The 16,992-nt window shown below is 45.7% G+C and overlaps 1 protein-coding gene across 3 annotated transcripts in view; it reads left to right on the forward strand.

Moving 5' to 3' along the window:
- Nucleotides 1-16,992, forward strand: part of TLN2 (talin 2) — a 185,612-nt gene that overhangs the window by 145,156 nt on the left and 23,464 nt on the right. For all 3 annotated transcript variants that reach the window (XM_060282860.1, XM_060282861.1, XM_060282859.1), the window contains exons 44-50: nt 1,519-1,665; nt 2,498-2,664; nt 8,799-8,982; nt 9,757-9,882; nt 10,270-10,386; nt 11,765-11,950; nt 14,144-14,251. In XM_060282860.1, coding sequence (XP_060138843.1) covers nt 1,519-1,665; nt 2,498-2,664; nt 8,799-8,982; nt 9,757-9,882; nt 10,270-10,386; nt 11,765-11,950; nt 14,144-14,251 — 1,035 coding nt within the window. The remainder of the gene's footprint in view (nt 1-1,518; nt 1,666-2,497; nt 2,665-8,798; nt 8,983-9,756; nt 9,883-10,269; nt 10,387-11,764; nt 11,951-14,143; nt 14,252-16,992) is intronic.

Genomic DNA, 16,992 nt, shown 5'->3' on the forward strand with positions numbered 1-16,992 from the left:
ATATGGTTCTCTTCATTTAATCCCCACAACAATGTTGTGAGGTAGGTTAGGCTGAGAGGCGGTGGCTTGCCCAAATGACATTTATGGCTAAGCAGGGATTTGAACTCTAGTCTCCCAGGTCCTAATCAGACACTCTAACCCAGGCTTCCTCAATCTCGGCCCTCCAGTTGTTTTGAGACTACAATTCCCACCATCCCTGACCACTGGTCCTGCTGGTTGAAGATTCATTCCCCGTGTCTACTGTCATGGGATTGTTGTCGATCACATGATGGTGTATGTTTTCATTCCACAGAGTCGGAAGTGACGAAGACAGGATGTTTGTGTTACTGTGTTTCCTGAAGTGGGACTATTGTCCTTTGTTCTTTCTCTTTGCTGCCTGATGCTAGGGAGGGAGGGAGCCATGTTGCAGTGCTCCATGTGTGTTTATATGTAAATGAACGTAGATTAGCCAAATGCTGTGCTACTGAGATCTGTTACGCAATTGCGCAAACTCTGCGGATCCGTAAGTGTGCTGATGTCCAGGCTGGAGAAAGCTTTCGAAGCTCCCAAACGATCTACCAGGAGGGAGGGAACATGGCAGCCAGGCATGTGTCTCTACCAAGGTCCTACTCGAGAGTAAGAGATCCTAACACTGCTAGCTAGGGATCACGGGAGTTGTAGGCCAAAAACATCTGGAGGGCCGAGGTTGAGGAAGCCTGTCCTAACCACTGCACCACACTGGCTTTCTGGGTAGGAAGAGTAGAATGGCCTGTAAGCAAACCAAATTGTGCTAATTTTAATCAAAGTGCAGTACCCCATGTCCTGCTAACAAGCAGTAACTAGAGGGAGTCAGTGGAAAGGGTGGGGGGGCCCTCTGAACCTGTGCCCCATCCTGTAATTCAGGTAGTGGGTATAAGTAGCAGTAATAGCAATTCTGCAAGCAGGAACCTTCAGAGTCTCTCAGACCTGTGGAAAGACGCACTTTTTGGTGCACTTGCAGTTAACCAATAGAAGGTAAGAGACCCATGAAGACCAGCAGCTTTTGACTGCCATCAATTCATCATGGCATCCCTATACCTTCTTTTAGCCATTCCTTACCTGGCAGGATATTATTATTATTATTATTATTATTATTATTATTATTATTATTATTAACCTCAGTGTAGAGCTGTGCAACTGCTAAAAAGATGGGGCCACTCCTGGTAGGTACTGAACGCCTGGAAAAATAATTGAGTGCTCAGCTGTTTCCTAAAGCAATTAAAAGTGGGAGACAATTGGATCTGCACTGGGAGGGAGTTCTATAAAAAGGGTGCTGCCAGTGAGAAGGCCCTGTCCCTCAAATAATATTCATCAGGTTTGTCATAAGGGCATCTTATAAACCTGTCCAGGAACAGTTCCATAATAGGGGAAAGCATCAAAGTGGTGTGCCAAGGTTTGCCAAACACTGCTGCCTTTACCTCCTTTACAAATAACTTGCAACACTTTCTTTTCCTTTTCCTCCCCTCTGTTCCTTTCCACACCAACCACTTGGCTATCCAGATAGGCTTCCAGATCAGAACACGGGTTCAGGAACTTGGCCACAGCTGCATCTTCCTGGTCCAGAAGGCTGGTGCTCTACAGATATGTCCCACAGATAGCTACACCAAGAGGGAGCTGATAGAGTGTGCTCGGGCAGTCAGCGAGAAGGTGGGTACCCTCCACTTCAGTGGTGTAAGCTTAGACCCCTCCTGGTCCCCAGTGCGAGACTGAGAATAATGTCCTCTTCTACAACAGGGTTGTAGCAATCTTTGATCAGAAACAGGGTTCAGGGGCAGCCTGCCCACACCAAAGCACCCCAGTAATCTCACTTTGCCACTGCTGCTGCTGCCGCCATCACCTGCTAAGTCAGGTATCAAGGCCCCCTTTTTATAATGGGTGCTTTGGAGGCATCCTAAAATACTTGGAAGGCATCCGTAGAGACTTCTAAAAGGTTGAAATCTCTTGCTATCATGACATCCTGCTGGGTTACACCAAAGTAGTGTTGTTTATTTATTGCTATTATGGGTTGTAGGGACCCAGGTGGCGCTCTGGGTTAAACCACTGAGCCTAGGGCTTGCTGATCAGAAGGTCGGCGGTTCGAATCCCTGTGATGGGGTGAGCTCCCGTTGCTTGGTCCCAGCTCCTGCCAACCTAGCAGTTCGAAAGCACGTCAAAATGCAAGTAGATATATAGGAACCGCTACAGCGGGAAGGTAAACGGCGTTTCCATGTGCTGCTCTGGTTTGCCAGAAGCGGCTTTGTCATGCTGGCCACATGACCTGGAAGCTGTACGCCGGCTCCCTCGGCCAATAATGCGAGATGAGCGTGCAACCCCAGAGTCGGTCACAACTGGACCTAATGGTCAGGGGTCCCTTTACCTTTATTATGGGTTGTATCCAGCTATGTCCTAGTGAAAGTGAAGTGAACGAACCTAGGTTAATTGTGCTCATTAATTTCACTGGGTCTGCTCTGAGTAGGATTTTGCTTGCTCCTCTTGACAGGTGTCCTTAGTTCTGTCAGCCCTGCAGGCAGGCAACAAAGGCACCCAGGCGTGCATCACGGCTGCTAGCGCCGTCTCAGGCATCATCGCCGACCTGGACACCACCATCATGTTCGCCACGGCCGGAACACTGAATGCTGAGAACAACGAATCCTTTGCAGACCACAGGTCAGTGTGGCCGCAGGATTTCAGATCAGGGGCATGTCCAAAGGGGGGCAGGGATGTCAGAGGCAAAACTGAACCATGGGCTGGCAGGAACCCTGGAAGAGTTTTCAGGGAGGATGTAAGGTGCTCTGACATGAAATGAAAAATGGAGTTCAAAAGGGATCCCAACTAGACTGAAAAGATGCAGCCAGTGAATGGTAGAAGAACTCAAGGCTTCCTGGTCAGAGTGAGGCTGAAGGGAGAGATTTGCCAATTGCGTTATTGAGCTAAATCTGACCATATAGTTTGCATTGCCTGCATTGTATAATTCTGAGTGTATGGTTGAGCCCCCTCCCCCCCCCCATATTCCGTGGGTACTCTCAGTGCCTCTGCGTCTCTGTATCAAAGTAGGCCAAAGTGTAAAAAAACATTTGATAGCCAAGAGCTGACCTTGTCTGGAACACAGAATGAGAGGCAGAGAGAGGCTTTATCAGCGGATGCACGGCCAGCCTGATGCTGGAAGCTGCTACGCTTGACGCATAGTCTTACTGAAGGCTTTGTTGAGTCAGCATGTGCTTGTGTTTACAAGAAGAACCGGATACAGGAAGATCCTTATATGTACTTGTGACCCCCTTGCGTGCGCACATTTACAGAGGAGGGGGGAAGGAGCCCAAGAAGTGTATAAGAATGTTTGCAAATTTGTGTTTCTTTACTCTTTACTCTTGTCATGGAGCTGACCACCAAGAGTCTCTTAAATTTAAGAATTAAATTCTTTCTCTGGATTCAACCCCCGGTGTCATTTTTGGCTGTCTCTGTCCCTGCCTGGGCGCAACTTAAAGGACCCTTGGAAGCTAATAAGGCTACAAGGCCTCTCCACTCTTAACCTCAGCTCAGTCACCCTCTCCATGCATTAGCTCTCAGTTCAGCTGCCCCACCCCCCACAGCAAATCTGCACTCTGCTCCTGGGGCACCACAGCCAAATGCACATTTGGAAGTGCAAACGAACCTTGTTCTGAGTAGACCAATATGTTACCATGGATTTTTGTACATATCAGGGTGGCCAGCCTTTGACTCTTGAGAAGCTGGATTCCCAATTCCCGTCTGCACCAGCCAGCATGCTCGGTAGCTCAAGAATGGCTAGTGTTTAGGCCTATCCCATTTTTCAAATAAGTTGTACAGGTTTTTATTCAGAAGCGTTCCAAATCTGTCTAACCTAAAAAGGTGGAACAGATGAAGCATCTGCATTTGCCAGGAGAAATGAAGTCTCTCCCAGAGCTCTTATAAACCATTGTCTGTTTCAAGCTCCAAACAGCAGTTCCTTGATGAAAAAGTACCTCCGGTTTTCAAATTGCTTTCCATTACTTTTACCCCAGAAATAATAATAAATCCATAGTGATTCTGAAAGACACAAAACTGTATTGTCTCTGGGATGAAAAAGCCTCTTTGGGACGGAGCCCAATAAGCAAATGGCTTCAAAAACCTATTAGGAAAGACAGTTCTAAAATATCCTCTCTATTTATTTCCCTTCAATGCATAATTCCACTTTAATGAAAGCTTTCTACAGAAAGCCCTGAAGGACATTTGGGGGATTCTGAAACTTCCTCAGCTTTTTGGATCATTCTGAAATTGTACTTTTCAATGGAAAAGGACTCAATAAAGCCTTGTTGCTGGTTTTGAAAAACATGTTCCAAGCCATTGGTTTCAGAATAATAAACTGATTCTGTTCCAGGCGCAAAACAAGATCAGGCTAGCAGCAGTTACATTTAACCAGTAAAGCGAGGAAGATGTTTTAATCTCCTTTTGCCTAAGTTAGGGTCCCCACCCCAATACACATATTTTATGAGGTTTTTATACTACTTGAACAGCTGGTGCCTTGGCTGTAAGGATAACTTGAATAACCACCCAATCCGTGAAATGAGCCTAGTACAGTGGTATCTCTGGTTGCGAACGGGATCCATTCCGAAGGCCCATTCGCAACATTAAAGGCCGCATCCTGAAGCCCTGCGTCTGCACAGGCGAATGACATAATTCAGCGTTTCTGTGCATGTGTGTGTGTCGAACCTGGAAATAACCTGTTCCGAGACTTCCAGGTTCGGCGTGTCCGTATCCCGAAAAGACACATCCTGAAGCAGACGTAACATGAGGTATGACTATTCTGTTGCTCTCATGTGGGGGTGTATGGTCCACAGTGCAGAATACAGTCATATCTTGTGTTGCGTTAGGTTCATGTTGCATCTTTTCAGCTTGCGAACACGGCAAACCCAGATGTGTATATTTCCGGGTTTTACCATGCACATGTGCGCAGAAGCGTTCTGCGCCATGCGCAGAAGTAGTACTCTAGTTACAGACTTTTTGGGGTGTGAACGGCACCCCAGAACAGATTGAGTCTGTAACTAGAGGTATCACTGTATACAGTAATAGCATTTTCAAAATGTCAGGAACCTTGGTTTTGACTCTTGAAACATTCCTCTAGCCCTTGTTGTCATGCTGAGATCCCTGAAAATAATTTGGTTAATTTCTTCACATTTTCATCCTACAGAGCATTATAATTCCAGAGAACTCCTTTTAGAATGATTCTCTTGGCAGTTCTGTATCTATTTGGGGGAGAACAGTATTTATATGTCCCTGGGGTCAATACATTTTGTTCCTTGGCTCCCTATAATGCAAAGTTGCTCACAGAATTTGCACAACTCAATAAACCAGTAAAGCAGTGGTGTTCAGAGCTCATATCATAACAGGGACAGTGTCTTCTTGTTCACAGAACTTTGATGTGTCCTGCTAGTTGGAGCTTCTGGTCCATTGGCTAGGACCCCGTTTTGCCCTGTACAGCAGTGTCCTGCCTCCCTGCCGGTCTTCCAGGAATGTTTGGTGGTGGGGTTTCTACTTTGGCCATGCTCAGGCACCCATGGAACCTCAGCAAATGGCCACCCCCTTCTCTTGGAATCGGTGAGAGGTGGTCATGCTCTCACTGCTGACAAAATGCTTCCTGCCCACCTCTGCAACTTCAAAGTTCACATGAAATCTCTCCCACTCTTCACATTCACCAGACGGTGGCAGCACACTCATGGCGATGAGCTGAGAAATGGCGGGACCTGATGGTTTTTAATGTTGTGTTACCAGTTCCACCCATTTCCATGTCAGAAAGCAGGCCAGAACTCTTCCCCCCCCCCCCGCCCACCTGTCAGCTAATCTACATTGATCCTGGAAACTGTTGTTTGAAAGTTACAGCATTTCATTCAAGAACTAGTTTATTATGTGAACCATGAGTTTTTCAGAGACATAAGACTCAGCTTCCTGAGAATCTCAGCACCTTGCTTATTTTAAGAGCATGCTATTAGTCCTTGCGGTTGCAAATGTGTGCTTTGAAGTGTGTGAGCAAAATCTTGAGAGCTGCTATGCATCCTTCCACTGGGTGTAATGGACGCAATTGCATATGAAAAAGTTTTAGTTATTGGCAGCCTACAAATGAAGTTAGTATGCTAAGGACACAGTAGAGTCTAGTGAATGTTGCAGCAGGAGGGACTTTATCATTTTACGTGTAAAACAACACAATCAATTGGCTAATGATCAATTGCTAAGGAGTAAAAAAATAGTAGAACACCAGTAACCCACCTGGCAAACAAGGTGCTGCTAGGGCAGCATTTATATTTTCTTCATTTTCTTTAAAATATTTTAATGCTGCCTTTCAGAGCAAATGGCCCCCTCCCCAAGGGATTTTTTTCTACAAAATATGACATAAGATATGGCGTGCTATGGTCCATGGGGTCACGGAAGAGTCGGACACGACTAAACGACTAAACAGCAACAACATAGGCATTTCAATCACATCTCATCCTCAGACTTGGCTGGCCAGGAGGTAACGGAACACTCCCACCAGTCAGTGCAGAAGGCCACACATTTCGCTGATCAGCCCTTCACCCTCAGGCCCTTTTACTCCTCAAAAACCTGCTCCAGAGGGATGGAGAACCATCCAGAGCAGCATGAGATGGGCCACAGGGGGAAATGGCAGAAACTTCCCCTGGATCCCAGTTTCTTTCATATAACATCTGGCTCCATTGTTTCGTTTCCTTATTGTTTAGTCGTTTAGTTGTGTCTGACTCTTCGTGACCCCATGGACCAGAGCACGCCAGGCACTCCTGTCTTCCACTGCCTCCCACAGTTTGGTCAGACTCATGTTGGTGGCTTCGAGAACACTGTCTAACCATCTTGTCCTGTATCGTCCCCTTCTCCTTGTGCCCTCCATCTTTCCCAACATCAGGGTCTTTTCCAGGGAGTCTTCTCTTCTCATGAGGTGTCCAAAGTATTGGAGCCTCAGCTTCAGGATCTGTCCTTCCAGTGAGCACTCAGGGCTGATTTCCTTCAGAATTGATAGGTTTGATCTTCTTGCAGTCCGTGGGACTCTCAAGAGTCTTCTCCAGCACCATAATTCAAAAGCATCAAATCTTCGGCGATCAGCCTTCTTTATGGTCCAGCTCTCACTTGCATACATCACTAGTGGGGAAACCATAGCTTTAACTATATGGACCTTTGTCAGCAAGGTGATGTCTCTGTTTTTTTAAGATGCTGTCTAGGTTTGTCATTGCTTTTCTCCCAAGAAGCAGGCGTCTTTTAATTTTGTGGCTGCTGTCACCATCTGCAGTCATCATGGAGCCCAAGAAAGTAAAATCTCTCACTGCCTCCATTTCTTCCCCTTCTATTTGCCAGGAGGTGATGGGACCAGTGGCCATGATCTTAGTTTTTTTGATGTTGCGCTTTAGACGATATTTTGCACTCTCCTCTTTCACCCTCATTTAAAGGTTCTTTAATTCCTCCTCACTTTCTGCCATCAAGGTTGTGTCATCTGCATATCTGTGGTTGTTGATATTTCTTCCGGCAATCTTAATTCCAGTTTGGGATTCATCCAGTCCAGCCTTTCACATGATGAATTCTGCTTATAAGTTAAATAAGCAGGGAGACAATATACAGCCTTGCCATACTCCCTTCCCAATTTTGAACCAATCAGTTGTTCCATATCCAGTTCTAACTGCAGCTTCTTGTCCCACATAGAGATTTCTCAGGAGACAGATGAGGTGATCAGGAACTCCCATTTCTTACATACTTACAAAACATATGGTATGTATTGAATGACCATCCACACAGTCCATTTAAAGCCTTCTTATGCCATTTTAACAGCTGTGGCTTCCCAGAAAGAATCCTGGGAACTGTAGTTTGGTAAGATTGCTGAGATTCGTTAGGAGACCAAGACCCCTAAGAAACAACAGTTCCCATGAACTTTAGGGGGAACCATGACTGTTATAGTAGTATAAAGGTAAAGGTACCCCTGACCATTAGGTCCAGTCGTGACCGACTCTGGGGTTGCGCGCTCATCTCGCATTATTGGCCGAGGGAGCCGGCGTATAGCTTCCAGGTCATGTGGCCAGCATGACAAAGCCGCTTCTGGCAAACCAGAGCAGCACATGGAAACGCCGTTTACCTTCCCGCTGTAGCGGTTCCTATTTATCTACTTGCATTTTGACGTGCTTTCGAACTGCTAGGTTGGCAGGAGCTGGGACCAAGCAACGGGAGCTCACCCCGTCACAGGGATTCGAACCGCCGACCTTCTGATCAGCAAGCCCTAGGCTCAGTGGTTTAACCACAGCGCCACCTGGGTCCCGTTATAGTAGTATATAGTAGTATAAGAGGGCTTTAAATGGATGGTGCAGATATGAAGCAATACAGATCTTTCCTTGATCCATCTCAGAGTGTCTCATACCAGACTATTTAGTCAACAAAGAAGAATGGTGGGGCACACCTCCAGATGTTGTTGGGACTCTGCTCCTGTCAACACCTGCATGCCCCAAAGGTTGGGGAGGACGATGGGAGCTGTAGTTAAGCAGCAGCTGATGAGCCAAAGGTTCTCCACCTGCTCTACACACTTTATAGATACAGCACATTCCAGGTTTGGCAAGGTTTCCCTTCCAGCCGAAGCTTTTCCCATATTGGCAACTTGTGTTCAAAGCTCAGAAAGCGAATCCATCTGCTCAAACTTAACTTTGCAACCTTTTCTTTGGGAGGGTTAACTTAAAAGCTCTTGCAGGTCCTCTGCAACAGTGCAGATGAGTACCAATTGAGTCTTCTCTTTCTTTCTTCCACCCCACCTCCCTCTTGTCTTTTTCCAGGGAAAATATTCTGAAGACAGCAAAAGCTTTGGTTGAAGACACAAAGCTGTTGGTATCTGGGGCTGCCTCAAGCCAGGACAAGCTTGCTCAAGCAGCTCAGTCATCCGCAAGCACCATCACTCAACTGGCTGAGGTTGTGAAACTGGGAGCAGCCAGCCTGGGATCAAGTGACCCAGAAACACAGGTGAGATGGTCCAGCGCTGGCAGTTTTCAGCTTCCTGAGTTGCTCCATTTTTGATCCAAGGTAAAAAACATATATTACCTTGGACCTGGACAGTGGAGGAGAGAGCTGTTGATGGCTCCTAGCCATGATGGCCATGCTCTGCCTCCATAGTTGGAGACAGTAATGCTTCTCAATACCAGTTTCTGGAAACTGCAGGAGGAGAGAGGGCTCTTATGCTTGAATCCTGCTTGTGGGTTTCCCACAGGCATCTCGTTGGCCACTGGGAGAACAGGGTGCTGGACTAGGTGGGCCACTGGCCTGATCCAGCAGGCTGTTCTTTTGTTCTTATGACGAGGGAACCTTTTTTCTTTAGTATGAGAGCCAAGTATCCTCTTGAGGGACCACATGCCAGTAGCAGACAGGGCCAAAGGCAAAAATGGATGAAGCAACAGATGTAGACATTAGCCCAGCCACATAAACTTCAGATGCTTTATGGTACTTCAAAGACAAATTTCATCCCATCAGAAGTACATGAGGAAAGTGCAGATTAGGGCCAGTGGGAGACATGGCCTGGGAAGAGACCTGAGGTCTAGTGTGAGTAGAACCCCTTTCTATGAGCTGGGTGTTCATCAGTATGCAAATGATACCTAGCTGTACCTCTCCTTCAAATCAGAACCTTGAGAAGCTTGTTCATTTGTGTGCATCTTGAGATGTACACCCCACTTACATTTCATCTCTTCTGAAGCTTGCAAAGTGCCACAGTATCTCAACGTTCTTTACTTCCCATCCTTCCAGGTTGTGCTGATCAATGCTATTAAGGATGTGGCAAAGGCCTTGTCTGACCTCATAGGCGCAACCAAAGGAGCCGCCAGCAAGCCTGCAGATGACCCATCCATGTACCAGCTCAAGGGAGCAGCAAAGGTAAGAAATGTGTTGGCTTTCCATTTGCAAGTTCCACACCTGGCCATCTGAGCTCGGTAAGGACCTCACCTGTTCTCCAAGAATTCTCAAAGGTCGTAGACAAAGGCTCTGAAATTACATCCACACACTCAGTAGGGAGTCACCTATCACCACCACCACTTGTCTCTTCCTCCTCTGGGGAGTGGCAGGAATCATTCTATGGGCTGTGCCTTCCAAAGGCTGCTTGGAGTGTTCTGAGATCTGCACCTGCTTCTCTTGAGTTTCCCCCACTTGTCTATTGAAGCTTAGTTTGATACTGTTGGGATAATTTACAAAGGCAGGATGGCTGCTTGAGCATTCTGTGATGAGAGCTGGCAGCTGAGCAGTTTCCTTCTCCTGACTTTCCAGGTAATGGTAACAAACGTCACATCACTACTGAAGACTGTGAAAGCCGTAGAAGATGAAGCAACGCGAGGGACAAGAGCGCTTGAGGCTACGATTGAGTACATCAAGCAAGAACTCACGGTAAAGGCTTTGTACAATGATGCTTGTGAAATCTCTAGAAGTAGCAAGCAAACTCTACGTCCCCAATCCAATACATTAAAACAGGCATCCCCAAACTGCGGCCCTCCAGATGTTTTGGCCTACAACTCCCATGATCCCTAGCTAACAGGACCAGTGGTCAGGGATGATGGGAATTGTAGCCCAAAACATCTGGAGGTCCAAAGTTTGGGGGTGCCTGCATTAAAAACAAATAAACTGGGGATTACAGCATCTATTTTTCAGGCCAGCTCCTATTCTGTCCTCATATAGTGCAGTTCAGCTTTTGTAAAATTTGCAGTTCAATGCCGTGCATGTCTACATTATAAAAATATGTGCGCCCCACCACCAGATTTAGTTCCAGGCAATTTACAAAATTAACATATCAATAACTATTTTTTAAGTAATAAAAACAACCAGCAAATTAAAGCAGCGTTCAGCACAATGTTAAAATGTTTAAACTACAATCCTAGAACAGTTAATTGGAAGTAAGTCTCATTTAATTCATTGATACTTAACTTCTGAGCAGACATGCATAGGATTATGCTGTAAAATAGTTAGGTCTGCATGTTTTTTGCTGTACTTAATTGCTGTTTTATTGTAACTAAATTTGTTTGTATGGCCATTCTAATTGAAAAGGCACCTACTCAGCAAAGGCTGCTTCAGAGGCTGTGATTTTATTTTTATTTTTAAATGATGTCTGTGAGCAAGTCAACTCTAGCCAGCATTGTTAGTGGTCAGGGATTATGAGAGCCACAGATCCCCCATCCCTGATATAAATCATTATGCAAAGTTGTTGGGGTGGAGGGAGGCATTAACATTTCATTAAAGAAATACTGTACTGTAAATCTGGTTGCCACAGTGTGCAGACTGGCTTCCTTCCGCCCATAGAACTGGAGGCCCCTGTGGGTGGCAAGTAGAGATAGTAGGTTGTCATTGGTCCATGTCTAATATTACTCTGATTTAGGAGTGGCTTTCTTCAGCCTCTACATGAGATTCCCATCTTGGTACATTATATGCTCTCATGTTGGGGTGTAAGTCAGGTATACTGCTGAATGGATGCACTCTCTAACATTGGAGGAAGAGAAGACCCGCTTCTGGGAACCAGATTTAAGTGGGAGCAAAGAACAGGGTGAAATAGACTGGCAATGGAGGAAGCGGCTGGTTCCTGTGTCCAAGTGGAAGCATGTGTGGTTCTGTCCAAAGAATATCAGGAACATAAACCTCTTTGCTGGGAGCTGGTTTTGTTTGGGGGGGGTCCAACTGTTTTCCACTTTAAAAGCCTTGCTTTTTGACATTTTGGAGGCTGTTTCCACTCCAGAGTTTAACTAATCGTGTTTGGGACGGGGGGCCTTGCTTGTAGGTGTTTCAGTCAAAAGATATTCCTGAAAAGAACTCATCACCTGAAGAATCGATCCGGATGACGAAAGGCATCACCATGGCGACAGCCAAAGCCGTAGCAGCTGGGAACTCATGCCGACAGGAGGACGTGATTGCTACAGCCAACCTGAGCCGCAAAGCTGTAGCTGATATGCTGGCAGCTTGCAAGGTACAGACGCATCGCTGAGCTGGATGGGAGCTTTGCTCTTTGAACACCTCTCCCCCCAAAAAATCCTGGTACTGGTATGTTAGTCTGGGTTGCTTGGGTTGATCTTTATGGACAATACCTGAATGAAAGGGTTTTGTTCTTGCAAAACAGATTTGTATTTAAATAACCTTGGTAGTGAAAATAAGTTTTTGTTGTTTGTTGACCCCTTTTGGATGTTTTCTTTCTGCTTTTAAGGCTGAAAGTTGAAACGAGGTCATTGGTGAGATAGATAGATAGATAGAACATTATTTTAATTTAGATTTTAATTTTTAATCTCACATTTAATATTGCAACCAGGGAATTGTAATGCTGACACTTTGTTACAGGATTATTTATAAGGATTGCAACAGAGCTTTTCACACTGTGTGTTGTGACACGTTAGTGTGTCGGCTGCAGTGTGGTAGGTGTGTCACACAAATGCGCCCTGTGCTCTTCCCAGGTTAGTTTAACCTCCGGTTTTCCAGTAAAACTGAATTACTGCGTCGCGAAATGATGCATGTCCGAAAAGTGTGTCACCAACATGAAAAGTTTGGGAAGCTCTGGATTACAGCAAGATAATGTGTGGAAAGTGCTTTGAATACTCCAAAGTGCTACATAAATACTTAGCAGCAGTATTCTTAAATTATTTCAGTGGATGCTCTCTGTATGTGCCTGCTTTGGGAACACTGACAACGTTCCTGTACATTGCTTCAAAAAACAGGCTTCTCTTTTTAATCTACCTGTCTATTGACTGTGCAATCTTATGCATGTCTACCCCAAGACTAAGCTACAATTTACTTTCAGGTAAGTGTGTATTCCAGCCTTCCTCAGCCTGCCCAACAGACATGATGATTAGGGTTACTGGGAGTTATATTTCAAAACATCTGGAGGGCACCAGGTTGGGGAAGGTTATTGTGTAGAATTGCAATAGTCTTGTACACCCTTTAAACTCAGTGGGGCTTACTTCTGAGCAGACACACATAGGGAATGCACTTTTAAGTCACTCCTTTGAGCTGATCATAGCCTGTGTGGTGAATTGCGCATTATGATGACCACATTTCCCTCTCCTGCTTTTGTATGTTGCCCTGACTCTCGGGTATCACAGACCCAAGTGGCCAATTCTGATTTCTCTTTCAAGGGATAAATGGAGAGGGCAGAAGGAGACTTTCACAGAGTGGCTGGGGGAACCCGGCCAGATGGGCGGGGTATAAATAATAAATTATTATTATTATTATAATGCTGTTTTTCTTGAAGTGGCATAGGACAGGGAGAGCTGCTGTACTGTTGGTGGCTAAGAAGCTGAGCCCAAGGATCAGGAAGCTGCCAGATTGAATTTTGCCTCGTGCCACCAGCTCACTAACTGGCCTCAATAAGAACCTGGCTGCAGCTGGGGGTCATCTAGCTAGCCCAGCATCCAGTTCTTGCAAGGGCCAACTAGGGGCCCATCATGGGAAGGCTTATCATTGTGGTTTGGAGCAGAACAAAAACATATTCCCTGTTTTCAGACATAATGCTAGCTAGGAATCGTGGTTCGTTTCTTCCCAGCACTAGTAGAGAGGCACCAGTTGGCTTGCAGTTTATGGCTTAGCGCGAGGTCCAAAGGCAGCCACAATCTTGCACTTCCTTCAAAATGTAGGGAAAAACATCTACATGCTGCCGTTTGGGCAATATGCAAATAAATTTAATCAACTGATTGAATTTTAGCTAATGAGTTGCAATTAAATCAGGTAAAATTGAAAGGCCTCCTCCTTTATGTAACTTTGCTTTTCAGAAGTGTCTGTTAAGAGGCAGGTGAGTTATCACAAGAATATCCTGCCTGGCTGCCTGTTGGTGGTTGTAAAGTGAGTCTTTGGCAGATTTATCCACAGAAAAGACCTCACAGATTGCCCTATCTGAAGAAGGGCCCATAGCTCAGTGACAGAGAATGAGAAAGGTCCCAGGCTTGATTTCTGGCATAGCCAGGTAGGGTTGGGGAAATCTCCTCCGCCAGTCAGCATAGCAGACTGTATTGAGCCAGATGGACCAATTAGCTGACTATAGCCAGTGCTGCTAGAGTAGTTATGTTTTCAGATACCGGCTTTTCTTTTTGATTGTGTTGTCTTGTTAAATGAAGAGTTTTAACATAGCATCACCACTGCCTCTCTCTTGCCTAAGCATGTTCTTTTGCATCCTTAGCAAGCTTCGTACCACCACGACGTAAGCGAAGATGTCCGGACAAGAGCTCTCCACTATGGAACAGAGTGCACCCTGGGATACCTGGAGCTGCTGGAACACGTTCTCATGGTAAGGGACAAGGGGGAAAAACCCTCTACACCAGGCATCCCCAAACTTTGGTCCTCCAGATGTTTTGGCCTACAATTCCCATCTTCCCCAACCACTGGTCATGTTAGCTAGGGATCATGGAAGTTGTAGGCCAAAACATCTGGAGGGCCGCAGTTTGGGGATGCCTGATCTACACCTTTGCCAAAGGACAGCAAAGGTATGTTGAAGCTAGTTTGTGATGACTCTTGGTCAGAAGGTACCAACCTGGAAGCATTGTGTTCTTCCTCATCTTTGTACATTGTGCAGGGGAGGACGTGGCAGAACATCTGCTTTGCATGCAGAAGGTTCCAGGTCCTCTTCATCTCCAGTTAAAATGGATCAGGTAACAGGTGACAGAAAAAGCCTTATCTGCTGGGGATGCTGGGGAGCCACTGCCTGTCAGAGTGGGGGGAATGTTCTAGATTTGTTGTTTATTTCTAAATTTGATTTCTTAATTAACTTTGAAATATTTGTTTGCTGTCTTCCTGAATAAAATTCACTCAAGGTGAATTTTTGAAATACAAATTGAAACAGTAATAAAACAGTTAAGTTACAAACGCTTCCAGAATAAATGGCCACAATATGAAAACCAGCATTGCCAAATTACGGCAAATTTTAACAAGGCCATCAACCAGAAGTCACTCCCAAGAGCTCTCTTACATAGGATACCCCAAATTATAGAGGTCTTCGGGGGGGGGGGTTCTAAAAGCCTGGAGAGTGGTAGCTTTGCTGAGGTCAGCTAGCAGTGAGTTGCAGAGTTGTGGGGCTACCCTCACGGCCTCCCTTGCTCCCTCTCTGCCTCACTGGCATTGCTGGGTGGCAGCCAGGGAGGGCCTTCATTGTTTATCTTAACATTCAGGCAGTTTGATAGGATTGCAGGTCGTCCTTCAAATTATTAACAGAGTTGTAGAAGCGTAGCAAAAACCCCTTGCTTAGCACGCTTGTCAGGCATCTATTTGCCTGCATCCAAGTCCAAGCTGCGTAGCAGATAACTGTCCAGTGCGCTCCCGTTTGCGCAGTCTCTGCTTCTATCACGAAAGTCAAACCTCGTTTCTAAACGTCTCAGAATTCTTTCTTCTGAAGTTTAGATAACAGTTCAAACTGCAGCTTGTAGCAGCGGAAACTTTCCAGCTTTCAGTGCTCGTGAAATAAATCACTTTCACTCCCTTGTTCATTAAAACAAGTAAGATTTATTTCTTAAAACAACTCCAACCTGGGGAAGATAGATCCATCCTGGATGGAAGCTTCAGCACAACAGACAGAACAGAAACAGACGATGTCATATATACAGATACACAATAGCAACAGGTACTTCCTGCTTCCTGTTTACATGACACGTCACAAGCCCCTTGTGATACAGGACGACTGCTGAGCTCACCCTCAGCTCACACCCCCTCTCGTCCTGCATCGCAGGGGTAGCATAAAGAACTTCCTTACGCAAAACACAAACCTTTGCAGAATCCCTTACGTCTCCAGAAACTCAAAGATTTGGTGAACCCAACTGCCAGGTTTCCCTGGCTCGGGCAATCCCTCAGTTTTGCCAATCCTGCGTGGACGCCTTGATAAACGTTCCGAAAACGAATGTCAGCGCGTTTGGCACTGGTTACAACATAACCAGTCTCAGTAAGCATCAAACAGAGCTGGTTGTCCTCCCAAACCGTGATGGGTTGGCAACACTCCCTGTTGACCTTCTGGACCAAACATTGGCAAACCTGAATCGCTCCACAGACTCCTGACAGAGCGTCATACTCAGTCTCCGCAGAGAAAAGAGTAATAAAGCTTTGACGCTTGGAATAGCATTCCATCAGAGCATCATCATACTTCACACCTATCTCAGTTGCTGACTCCCTGTCCTGCAACTTGGCCCAGTTGCTGCCAGACCAGCACGTGTCCTGTGCTGTACTCATAACTGGCTGCCTAAAACACAACTCCTTAGTATCTCCCAGATACCTAAGAACTTTCTTTATTCCATTCCGGGCATGCACACTGGGCTGTGCATCCTCTTGGCTAAGCCTCTTCACAGCAAACATACCAACTGGTTTACTCCACTGAGTAAAACTCAACAAACTCCTTAGAGCTGATTGGAACATCCCGGGGCTCTGGGACTCAGAGTGTTCCCCGGACTGACTATCCTCAACAAAACAAATCCCTAAGGGTGTTCTGATACTAGCACTATCAGCCTTCTTGAACTTTGCAAACAACTGTTCAATCTTACCTTCCTGCCTCAGCAAGAAACTGTGATCCGCAGACCTGTCAATCCTGACACCTAGGTAAACCCTCACGGGACCTAATTCTTTGAGCTTAAAATACCTGTCAAGCTCCTGTGCAAACCAATGCACCTGTGCCTCTGTATTTGCAATGCATCTGATGCTATCTACAAAACAGAACACCAGAATTTGCTCCTGGCTAGACCCTGCCAGATAAAAACAACTATCAGCAAATTTCTCTTGGAAATTTATACCTTCCAAACCTTCATCCAAACTTACGGTTGACTGCTTCAAACCATAAATGGGTATATGTAACTTCAAGACAACATCAGGCTTAATGATCTCAAACCCTTGTGGAGATAGCGTGTACAGCATATCCTCCAACGGTGAATTCAGACAAGCGACACTGATGTTAAAAACAAAACTTTCCTGAGCAGCTGTAGATAACAAAGATCTTAGCGCTTCAGGTGCTGCGGGTGCAAAACTTTCAGAATGCAACTCCTCCAGCAGTGAGAA

The sequence above is a fragment of the Zootoca vivipara genome, chromosome 14, assembly GCF_963506605.1.
Source record: "Zootoca vivipara chromosome 14, rZooViv1.1, whole genome shotgun sequence".
Classification (NCBI taxonomy): Eukaryota; Metazoa; Chordata; class Lepidosauria; order Squamata; family Lacertidae; genus Zootoca; species Zootoca vivipara.